This window comes from Schistocerca nitens, chromosome 2 (assembly GCF_023898315.1).
Source record: "Schistocerca nitens isolate TAMUIC-IGC-003100 chromosome 2, iqSchNite1.1, whole genome shotgun sequence".
NCBI classification, from domain to species: Eukaryota; Metazoa; Arthropoda; class Insecta; order Orthoptera; family Acrididae; genus Schistocerca; species Schistocerca nitens.
Genome location: NC_064615.1, coordinates 902600009 through 902612517, shown reverse-complemented (window position 1 = coordinate 902612517; position 12509 = coordinate 902600009). Strand labels below are relative to the sequence as shown.

General features: G+C 46.4%; 1 protein-coding gene across 1 annotated transcript in view; it reads left to right on the top strand.

The window, feature by feature from the left end:
* The first annotated feature begins 211 nt into the window (after positions 1 to 211).
* Positions 212 to 12509, top strand: part of LOC126234699 (vesicle transport through interaction with t-SNAREs homolog 1A) — a 31910-nt gene continuing 19612 nt past the window's right edge. The window contains exons 1-2 of the mRNA XM_049943440.1: positions 212 to 616; positions 738 to 796. Of these exons, the coding sequence (XP_049799397.1) occupies positions 529 to 616; positions 738 to 796 (147 nt within the window). The 5' untranslated portion in view covers positions 212 to 528. The remainder of the gene's footprint in view (positions 617 to 737; positions 797 to 12509) is intronic.

The window sequence follows — 12509 nt, the reverse complement described above, 5'->3', positions numbered from 1 at the left end:
ATTTAGACATTTTTTTAATGTTTCAAAGGAAATTACAAGACAAAATTCGATGGACTCGAAGAACATATTAAAAATTTATTTTGGATTGTCTTTTTATGGCTGATACATGTACAGGATCAGCATATAAAATATGGGCACTCGCTGTATTTACAATATTATGTGAACTTGTCACAGATAAGAAAGAAGTTTCTGTTCAGTATCCAATTACTTGAAACAGCTGTTGAATGACAGTTCAGAACTTCAGCGCAAATGAAAATCGTTGGTATTTCGTGGGAAAGAATGCATAGCATACAAACTACAAAACTGATAGGCGTGTCTGTTGTAGTGTGAAGTGTTTGTAGGGAAGCTTCAATTTCTTATTTAATTATGTACAAAAAATAGGGGATCGAATATGGTAGTGTAGATACTGTTACGTCGGTTTAATTACGTGGCGAGAAAATCGGGTTTGTGAAATGTTAAAGACAAAATAGATTTCTATGGTTGTGCTATACAAATGAGACAGGTTTTGCGAAGAAAAACCTCAGGGGAATGGCGTCACTAATAGAAAGCCACGCGCAACAATATGCTGTTTTGACAGCAGATATCACAGCCAAAATAGGAAAGCTGGCAACTCATGGTGGGCTGTAGTTTCTAATTCAGTCGGGTTTCCATTTGAAATATGAATATGGAATGAACTGTGTCGAAGTGATGTAAAATTACAGCTGCACATTTAATTTTATTTCTGTTGAATGTTATAGCGGATAAAAAGAGTATTATTCAGGAGATCGAAAGACATGTCGAAGAGGCTCAAGAGCTGGTATGTTTATTTTAATATTTAAGTGTGTACAGTATCCTATTCCGCAGTATTTTTCTGGTGTGTCACGATTTGGTACAGCCATATGTTTGATTGCATGCTTGCCCTGCAATCGCCACTTTTCACTTGGATTAGAAACTTTCCTGCGCATAATATTTAAGGTTGCTGTTTTATTGGCCCAACAGATAATGCGTATCACATTTTATGTAGTAGGCATATATTTCATCCAATACATAGTTTTGTTTATAGTACACATACTCCAAATTAGTTGAGATGTTCATCCAATAACCATGAGGAAAACACTTGTTTCGATATTTTGAAGAAAGCAACCCTAACTTTAATCCTTTTGAATACTCTATGTACTTCCTATTCTTTCTTTGTACTATACAGGGTGCCCGAGAAGGAATGATCAGTGTTCTGGGATATGACACGAACAGTCATTCAAAGCAAAAAGTCTAGTAAACATGGGCTCTATAATGCATACATTAAGAGCTATGAACATTTGTTCACCTTTTCTGCCGCGAAACACATCTCTCTTACTGAACCAGCACTCTTAACTTTTAAGACATGCAACTTGGGAGCCCTTGTTTTCTAGTATTTTCGGCTTTGAATGATCATTCCAGTAGTATCCCTGAGTAGTGACCCTTATTCTTGGGACATCATGTCTTGTTTTATGGTTACAGTTACAATACAAAGTAGTGTTTTTGTTGTTGATGATTAAAATATAGCAACAAAAATAGTTCTGTTTCTCTTGTTCAAAGGGGAACTAGTAACAATGGTTCAAGGCAGATTGTTGAGTTTTTGCAAGCCTTTGTGTACATTTCTCTTTTTTTTTAATAGAGCCTATTCGATGTGAATAATGAAATGCAAGAAACTATTTCATTAGTGACTTCAACTATTTTCTGTTTAGCAATATTGGGGAGCAACTTTAGGAAAACGGAAGCATCCGATTCCACCCGTCTGCTTTGACCCATGACGTCACAAATATGGCGGAAACGACCATACACTACGACTCCAGTATGGCACCTATGACGTCATTTCGTAAACATGACAACACGAAAATACATTGAAAAACCAACACACACAGATTCCACAAAAAACCTAATCAAACCAACGGGACAAGTGTGTGAAATTGGTAGTTTTTGGGTTGGGACAAAAAAAAAAAATAAACAAATTTAGACACACACCACCATACCAAACCACACAAAACTCCCCAAATTCCACTAAATACATACTCTGGAATCGGACACTTCCCTTGACCTATAAAGCTCAATAGTAACTCCTGGTACCGGAACACCCACAGCCACAACCACCCATTAGAATCGAACAGTTCCCTTCACCCATATTAGTCAACAGTGACACCCAATGCCAAAAAACCCACAGATACAACCACAAATTGGAATCTAAAAGTTCCCTTCAACTACATACCTGCAAGCCAACACACAATACCAAATCACCAATACAAAAAACCACACAACTCAGAACCACCCCACCAGCCACAACAACACACAACAAATACACTAAAATAAATAAAAACTTACCACAACAAAGTTCGGGCGCTGCAACCTTGGTCAGCGACCACAATCTCTCTCTCTCTCTCTCTCTCTCTCTCTCTCACACACACACACACACACACACACACACACACACACAAGACTAACCTCCCCCCTCATCCCATAATAAAATACCTATAAACAAAAAAATACAAAATAAACAAATCTTAATCACACACTACAACTCAACAAAAACCGCAACAAAATAGATCCTCCACAACTAAATCACAAACACACATACTCCCCCCCCCCTCACAAACACTACCAACCATTAACCCCCCCCCCCCCCCCAGCTGCAGCCACCCACCCACAGAAACCAACTTCGGCCTGCACATCTTACTGATAGCCCTTAAAAAATAGCCGTCATAGTCGCTCTTCTGCCAACAGTACTCATCTAAATGAGACTGAAGGTTAGAAGAGTGCCTCTCCCCCTCACAAGAACCGACTTAACGGCCCCCCACATCCCCTCTATGATATTCGTACAAGCCCCCATCTCATAATTTTTAATCTTTAAACTATGGTTCAGTACTAAATGATTGTAATCCCTCTCACCCAAACCCCTATAAGAAGAAAAAGCATCAGAAACTACAGTAGAACCTGATTCTATAAACTCCTCAATTAAACACACTAATTTCCTCTTACCCCCCTGCGGGTTCGGGGGTAAGAATAGGGCCGTGGTATTCCTGCCTGTCACCGAGCGAGGTGGCGCAGTGGGTAGACACTGGACTTGCATTCGGGAGGACGACGGCTCAATCCCACGTCCGGCCATCCTGATTTAGGTTTTCCGTGATTTCCCTAAATCGCTCCAGGCAAATGCGGGGATGGTTTCTTTCAAAGGGCACAGCCGACTTCCTTCCCCGTCCTTCCCTAATCCGATGAGACCGATGACCTTGCTGTGTGGTCTCCTTCTCCAAAAACAAAACAAAAAACAAAAATATTCCTGCCTGTCGTAAGAGGCGACTATCAACTGTTTCGGCCTTTAATGTGATGGTCTCCTAAGAGGTTTGACCCCTCCATTTCAAAATTTTCCGTTAGTGCGTACCATTTGGGGAAGGACGCCTTAACGTGGTGCATTCTATATCCATCTTGCTCTAAGATCTGGCACACCCGATATTGTCATGGAGTTGGACTTACACAGAGCTTCTGACCACATCAGCTGCAGTGTGTTCCGGGTAGCATACATTCCCTCCATTGTGCACTTCCATCTTTGCCCTCGTGACATACATGGATATTCAACACCCAACATCCAGCACAGTAGCCAGTCCGTTGTGGTGGGGTCGTCATGTACCCTCTTGGTGGTAGCCCCCCTGACTACACAGGGATCGCACTGCTGATGCCTGAGCTGCTACCTCCCCACATATGCCGAGGAGTAGATGCCTATCCCTCTGGGGCATCAGGACTCCCGGCAAAGGCCGTCCTGCCAGGTGGTCTTTGCTGTGGCTGGGTGGCACCCATGGGGAGACCCTCTGGTCGGAGTGGATGGCATTAGGGCGGATGACCCGTAATGAAGTGTGGTATATCATCTCTCGCTGGTGGGCCTCAACCAGCAGTCTCTAAGTGATCGAGGTCTAACCTCAATGGCAAGAAATATGATCTGAGATCATTTCCCCTCCCTGGCCACTCCATGGGAGGTACGTATGGCTACAGACAGTACTGCAGATTATTCACCCCGGTACCTCGTCTTTATGCAAGTTGATGGTGAATCATTTATGTCGACGAAGCCTCAGTTTTTTGTGGAGCATATAGAGGACAAGTTTGGGAGGTGGAGGGCTTGTCCAAAATGCGCTCTGGTTCAGTTATAATCAAAACAACATCCTCTGCCCAGTCACGGAGGTTGCTCGCTTGTGACAAGTTGGGGGATGTTTCAGTTACCATCATGCCCCATAAGAGTCTAAACATGGTCCAGGGGACAGAGATCTTCTTCTGCAGTCAGACGATGAACTACGCACCAACCTAGAACGACGAGGTGTTCACTTCATCCGGTGGGGTCCGAGGGATAATCAGGTAGCCACCAGTGCCTTCATCTTGGTCTTTGAGGGTGATGTCTTACTCGAAAAGGTCAAGGTGTTGGTTTACCGCTGTGATGTGAAGCCATATATCCCTCCTCCGATGCAGTGTTTTAAATGCTGGAAGTTTGGGCATATGTCATCCCGATGTACTTCTGGCATCACGTGTCGAGATTGTGGATGTCCTTCGCATCCCAATACTCCATATGCCCTGCCTCCCATCTGTGTTAACTGCGGAGAACACCATTCCCCCTGCACGCCGGACTGCCGGATATTCCAGAAAGAACAGAAGATCATGGAATATAAGACCCTGAACCACTTGACCTACACTGAGGCCAAGCAGAAATATGAGAGGCTACATCCTGTGCCAGTGACGTCAACCTACGCCGCTGCTGCAACAACGGTTCTCCCATCTCCCGTGTTGTCACATACAGTTGGCTCTATGATAGAACCCACCGGCCCCCTTGATTGTGGGGGGCACTTAACTCCCTGTTGCTCCTGCTCCATCTACTTCAGGAGCACCCCCCCCCCCACCTCCCTCAACCGTCAGGGACTTCTTCGGCTCCTTGCACCAGGAAGGGGTCCCTTGTGGACCTCCCTTCGCAAGTTCCGACCAGCGGACACCTGCAAGTGGCTGAAACAACCACCGGTCGCTGGTCGTAGGGCCTCACGGTCGTCGTCCGTCCCTGAGACTGACCCAGCGAAGCCCTCCCAGCCTGAACTACTGAAGGCACAATGCAAGAATCAGAAAAAGAAAAAGGTTCCCAAGAATCCCGACAATGTGGTGGCACCCGTCCCAGCGCTTCCTACAAGCTCAGCGTCTGAGGATGTGGTCGAGATTCTGGCATCTGCTGAAGACCTGGATCTCGCCGGATCCTCAGACGCAATGGATGTCACTCGCACGGGTACTGAACCGGTGGCAGCAAGTGACCCAGCGGCGTAATCTGCCTCTCCAGTCCCTTCACACCTTTCTCAGCCATGGACAATGTCATCCTCATTCTCCAGTGGAACTGTGGCGGTTTCTTCAACTGTCTTGCTGAGCACCGACAACTTCTCAGCCTTCACGCTTTCTTCTGCATTGCTCTTCAAGAAACTTGGTTTCCAGCAATGCGAACCCCCGCCCTCCGTGGCTATCGGGGTTATTAAAGAACTGGGCAGCTTATAAAAGGGTATCTGGTGGCGTCTGCATCTATGTCCTTCTCTCTCTCCACAGTGAGAGTGTCCCTCTACAAACACCTTTAGAGGCTGTCGCTGTTTGGGTGTGGATACCACAGGCTTTTACTGTCTGCAGTCTCTATCTTCCACCGGATGGTGATGTCCCGCAGCATGTCCTGGCTGCGCTGATAGCCCAATTGCCGCCACCTTTCCTGTTACTGGGCGACTTCAACGCCCATAACCCTCTGTGGGGTGGGTCAGTGGCAACAGGTCGAGACGCCACCGTTGAGCATGTATTGACACAGCTCGACCTTTCCATTTTAAATGATGGTGCCTTCACACATTTCAGTGTGGCACATGGCACGTACTCAGCCATCGACCTTTCGATCTGCAGCCCTAGCCTCTTACCGTCTGTCCAATGGAGTGTGCATGACGACCTGTGTGGTAGTGGCCACTTTCCGATCTTTCTGTCACTGCCACAGCATCACTCTTCTGGGCACCCTTGCAGATGGGCTATGAATAAGGCTGACTTGGACTTGTTCTCCTCCATGGCCGCTATTGCGCCTCTTTCTAATGAAGCCATTGATGCGGTGGTTCACTCGATCACCACTGGCATCGTTACTGCCACCGAATCTGCTATTCCCCGTTCTTCTGGGTCCCCTCGGCGGAGTACTGTGCCTTGGTGGTCGCCTGCGATCGCCGAGGCGATTGAAGATCGCCAGCGGGCGCTCCAGTGTCACAAGCGACATCCCTCAATAGAACACCTCATCGCCTTTAAACGGCTGCGTGCACGGGCCCGCCACCTTATTCGCCAACACAAGCAGGAGTGCTGGGAACAGTATGTCTCCACCATTGGCCTCCATATCCCTCCATCGCAGGTTTGGGCCAAGATAAGGTGCCTCTATGGCTATCGGACCCCTGTCAGCATCCTTGCACTCTCACTGAATGGAGCAGTTCGTACTGACTCCGACCAGTTTGCTCTCAGTTCCGCTTCTGTGAATTACCCACTGGCCTTCCGCTCCATTAAAGATCAGTTGGAACGTCAGAGCCTTTCATTTCACACCCGCCATCCTGAATCGTACAATGTTCCATTCAGTGAGTGGGAATTCCAAAGTGCCCTAGCCGCTTGCCCTGATACAGCTCCTGGGCCAGATGGCATCCACTGTCAGATGCTCAAACACCTTTCAGTGGACTGCCAGCGACGCCTCCTCGACCTTTACAACCGTATGCGGGTCGAGGATGAGTTTCTGGCACAATGGCGGGAAAGCATTGTTATCCCCTTTTTGAAACCTGGCAAGAACCCATTGGAAGTGGACAGCTACCGCCCCATTAGCCTCACCAACGTTCTTTGCAAGTTGCTCGAATGCATGGTGAGCCGGCAATTGAGTTGGGTACTCGAGTCTCGGGGCCTCCTGGCTCCTTCTCAGGGTGGGTTCCGTAAAGGCCTCTCTGCCGCCGACAATCTAGTGAGTCTGGAGTCAGCCATCCGTATGGCCTTTGCCTGCCGTCAGCACCTCATTGCTGTCGTTTTTGACATGCAGAAGGTGTACAATATGACATGGTGCCATCACATCTTCTCTACACTTCATGGTTGGGGTCTTTGGGGTCCGCTGCCGATTTTCCTACAAAATTTTCTGTTGCACCGTACCTTCCGCCTGCAAGTCGCGGCCTCCCATAGTTCCCCCCCGAGTTCAGGAGAACGGGGTACCACAGGGATCTGTCTTAAGTGTCTGCATGTTTTTAATTGCAATTAACGGGCTCGCTGCGGCGGTGGGATCGTCTGTCTCAGCTTCCTTGTATGCTGATGACTTCTGCCTCTACTATAGCTCCATTGGTATTGCAGCTGATGAACATCAGCTGTAGGGCACTATCTGCAAGGTGCAGTCTTGGGCTGTAGCGCATGGCTTCCAGTTTTCGGCTGCCAAGACCTGCGTTATGCATTTCTGCTGGCGACGCCCTGTCAATCCTGAGCCGCGGCTTTATCTTGCTGGCGAACTTCTTGCTGTAGTGGAGACACATCGGTTTTTGGGTGTGGTTTTCGATGCCCGGTTGACTTGGCTCCCACATATTCGGCAGCTTAAACAGTTGTGTTGGCTGCATCTTAATGATCTGCGATGCTTGAGCCACGCCAGCGAGGGCGCCGACCGATCTATCCTCTTATGGCTCTACCAGGCGTTAATCCAGTCCCGTCTGGATTATGGGGGCCTGGCTTATGGCTCAGCATCCCCTTCTGTGTTGCGGGTGCTGGACCCAATCCTTTACAGCGGGATCCGACTTGCTACTGGTGCTTTCCGGACCGGCCCTGTCAACAGCATACTTGTGGAGTAAGGTGTCCCTCTACTGCGTTACAGCGCGAACGTTTACTGGCCGCTTATGCTACACATGTTTGTAGCTTGCCTGGGCATCCTAATTATTGTCTCCTGTTCCCTCGGTCGGCCGTCCATCTCTCAGAACGTCAGCCCCAGTCGGGTTGTACGATCGTGGTCCGAGTCAGAGAGCTTCTCTCCAGGCTTGGGGTTTTCCCTATTCCACCTCCTTTCCGGGCCCCTCTGCATACACCCCCGTGGTGTGTGCCCCGCCCTTGCCTTCGGCTCGAATTGGCACAGGGTCCGAAGGACTCAGTCCTTCCGGAGGCTTTCCGCCGCCGCTTTCTTTCCATCCTTGCTGCGTATCAGGGCTCTGGCATTGATTACACTGATGGTTCGATGGTTGCTGGTCGTGTCGGTTATGCCATCACTCTAGGGGACCATTACAAACAACGCTCATTGCCGGCTGGCTGCAGTGTTTGCACTGCTGAGCTGGTCGCCATTTTTCGTGCCCTGACTATATCCGCTCCTGCTCAGGTGAGTCCTTCGTCATCTGTAGCGACTCCCTGAGCTGTTTACGAGCTATCAACCAGTGTTTCCCTCGCTCTCGTCTGGTGATGGCTGTCCAGGAGTCGCTCTGTGGTCTTTGTGTGGCTCCCTGGTCATGTCGGCATCCCGGGCAATGAACATGTTGACCGCCTGGCCAAACAGGCCACCAGTAATCCAACTCTGGACATTAGCCTCCCGGAGACTGATTTGCGAGCAGTCTTACGCCGCCAAGTTTTCTCGCTTTGGGATGCTGAATGGCGCGATCTGACCACACCCAATAAACTCCGTGCTCTCGAGGAGACGACGGCTGTATGGCGGTCATTCATGCGAGCCCCTCGCAGGGACTCAGTTGTCCTTTGCCGGCTCCGCATTGGCCACACCCGGTCGACACACGGATATGTACTGCACGGTGAGGACCCGCTTCTCTGTCACTGCAGGGCGGCTTTGACGGTGGTCCACATTTTGTTGGCCTGTCCCCTTTTAGCTGTGCTCAGGCAGACATTTGCGCTGCCTTATACACTCCCTGCCCTTTTAACAGATGACACTGCCATGGCGGGCTTAGTTTTGCATTTTCTTCAGGCAGGGGGCTTTTATCACTTTATCTAAGTGTTTGTCTTTTTTGTGTTGAGTCTGGCCTTTGGCCTACGATTTTAGACTGAGTATTTAGTGTGTTTCTCAGTGGTTGGCTTTTCCTTTTTTGTCTCTATGGTCGGCCAACCACTGTCACACTCTGTGTGATTTTAATTCCTTTTGTCTGGCCTCTAAGTCTTTCATGTCCTGTGTCGTCTGTCATCTTTTCCATTGTTCGTTCTTATTATGTGTGGGTGTTTTTAGTTCTGGAAAAAGGGACCGATGACCATCGCAGTCTGGTCCCTTCAATCTCACAAACCAACCAACCAACCTACCTAATTCCCTCTTAGACCGCCGCTCCACAACCCTAAAAACACATTATGAACTCCCCCCCCCCTCCCCCCCCCCCCCCCCGGTACAACAGCCCCTTACACCCAGAGACCAACCACACAACCACTGACTTATCCCTCCCATATTCCCTTTTCCCAAACTGCGACTCGGTTCACCTCCACCACAACCCCAGGCCCACCCAACTTACCCCTGTACTTAATAAACTCAGAACATACTTCACGATAAAACAAAAACCAGTCAAGCACACTCCTCTCACTCACACCAGTTTCATGAGCGCAAAAACTGTGAGAGTATTTATAACAAAAGTAGTACGTCAACAACACAATCTCGCGCATTCCCAACCTAGACTCCTCGAACCAGGAACCGCAATGTATGGAGCGCTATGGTTATCCCACACAACACAAAACCCCTAAACACACCACCAGAGGGCACAACAAACAGCAATACAATGACACCTACAAACACACCACAACAGCCTTACATCACGGGTCAGAGTCGATGGGTGGGATCAGACGCTTCGGTCAACCCGCATCTTTTCTATTATTCTGAAAAGTAAGAAACTGCTTGGAAAAGTTTTGCATTTGTGAATATGGTTGGGATAAATTCTTGAAAGTCGGGAGGAAGAGGAGGGGGGGGGGGGGGGGAGGAGAGACACTAAATCTGCGCTGTGAAACGAAAGATATAACAAAACAATTATAGCAGCCTGTTTTAAAGAGCCATTTAGTAAAATAAAAACCTGTTACTGGGTGATATCCAATACTGTTTTTCTCCAACAAGCATTGTAACATGCTTGAATTTCTTTTGGCATACTGTCTAAAATGTGATCAAGACATTATTACTCAAATCTGTCTCCCTTTTCAACAGCGGCTCTCCTGAGGTCAGTGAATGAATGAGAGAGGTGATGCTACTTGTAGAAGTGTCAACTGGTCCCAAGCTTGCTGAATCCGGTTCATGTCAGCATTCCATTCATTCGATTGCTGCATGTATAGGATAGTTTGCACGAAGTTAATGTGGTGGGCTTGTGCATTATTGGGTCGTATGGATAAAATAGGTAATATACTTTATTCTCAGGATTTCACGTGAAGAAAGTGAGTCAGAGAATATAATTCTCAGCTTGAGTAAAAGGGTGGCAGAAGTTGCTCAATGTGAAGAACATTCTCCGGATACACCAGACACCTGTGCCAATGACGTTTTCAGATGTTCATCATACTAACCAAAAAGCACCTTTGTGGATCCGATTTCCCATAACATAGCTGAACTAGAAGCGGTAAAAATTAAGTGGTAATCAAGGTACCAGTGTGTGTTGAGAGGACCCTTGATTGCATGTGTGTGCCAGTCATCGAACTTTCTGCACATGGACATAAATATATTAACTAAAATGGCTTTCAAGGTATCAATGTGGAGGTGATATGTAATTATAGTGACATGTTTTCTAGTATTGATGCTTCATCACATGGGTCTGTACGTGATGCAAAGACATGGAGAAACTCTGACGTATAGCAGATTCTAAGAGTGAGCCAGTATACTGCTTTAATTTAGGAGACAAAGGCTGTGGCGTTGTAGCATAGTTAATGCTGCCATTCCAGAAACCACAAGGTTGCACGTGATGAGAAGACCTACAATAGAGTTCAGCATAGAATGAAGCTGTTTTGGAAAACTCAGTGGAGGAGGTGATCAAATAATTAAATAACTATGATTACAGTGACGTTTCAAGTAGTTGCCATAGTGATGAGGGTGATTTTAGTGGGGTCTTTCCATTCTCACCTTTGGAAAGAAGCACAGGGGGGATTCAACTGTATGTTTGGAGTGTGCAGTTTAGAATTGTAAGCAGCTTCAGTAACATAATTATGCTGTCATACAATTTGGAATTTGAATAAGAAGGCCTTGTCAGTAAGTAATTCCAAATGAAGTTCATCACAGGAATTCAGTCTGTGTCACACAATTTAAATATTGCTGCAATCTGAGGTACTGTTTTTTTTTCTGTCACTTTCGTTCTTTCTCCTAATACCAGTTGGCATATTTCAGATAAGATTTCTCACAGAACTTATCAATTTTTTTGTTAACAAGTAAGCAGATCAGAAAAATTAGTAACTGGTTGATTACAAACCTAGCAGCTGTTTCTCATAATGAAACCACATGTACGTCCACTTAATACTTCACACACACACACACACACACACACACACACACACACACACACACACACACACACATCGGATGACCGGCATCATATTCAACGAAAATTATCTTGTGTTAGGAAACTTGACAGTTCTGGTTTGTAGTAAGATGAAAATGAGGCGTGTTATTGGGAATTTGTCTGCATAGCGTGTACATCTAATTTCACTAACAATAGAAAGTTTCCAACATGTGAAAATTGAGTATAATCATCAGAAAATTATACATTTTCGTAAACAGACCATATATCATCTTAACAATTTGTTGCTGCAAGTATTTTGGCTATTTGAGCGAGCTGAATGAAATGTATAAGTACGTATGTGTTCTGTGCCGGATGTGGCAACATGACATACAGTGAGAACTTGTCCAAGAAGGAGGGGAGAAAAAGAAGTACCTGGTCAGAGCAATTACTCTGAATTCTTTAAAGATATGAAACTGAGAACTTTATCTGTGTGTGTTCTCTTGCTCTGAGAATCTTCTCTGGAAAATGTTCTCTTTATTCATATAACTCATTGTCTTGAAACATGAATCCATTGGTGAAATGTCAGCTGTAAGGTCGGACGTTAGTTTGGATGGTCCTGTCCCCATACTGCACACCCAGTTACCCTAAGCACTGGTGAGACATCATACATCTATACGTGATAGTGACCCAAAAGTGGCTGAAATATGTACCCACTAAACTCTTAGTAGTGCGTGCCTGAGACATCTTTGTGCCTTGTTGCTTACACTCTCTTCAGTGAAAATCATCAGATGTCAAACAATTCATGTAGTTATGCCAATAAAAGATAAAGATCATACAAACTGTGTGGAACATAACACCACCTTTTTTTTAACATTTTGTGTCCCAAAACACCTATTTTGGCTCAGTAATGTTTCATTCTGTCCATGCTATGATTAAAATGCATATTTAGTTTTGTGGAATTAAACTGTCCACCATTTTAAAAATAAGGGAGAGCGGTATTTTAAAAACTTACAGGCACACTGTTACTGTACATACCGGTATGTTGTTCCCAAGATCAGCTACAGGAAAGTCACGAAAGCAGCTTCGTAC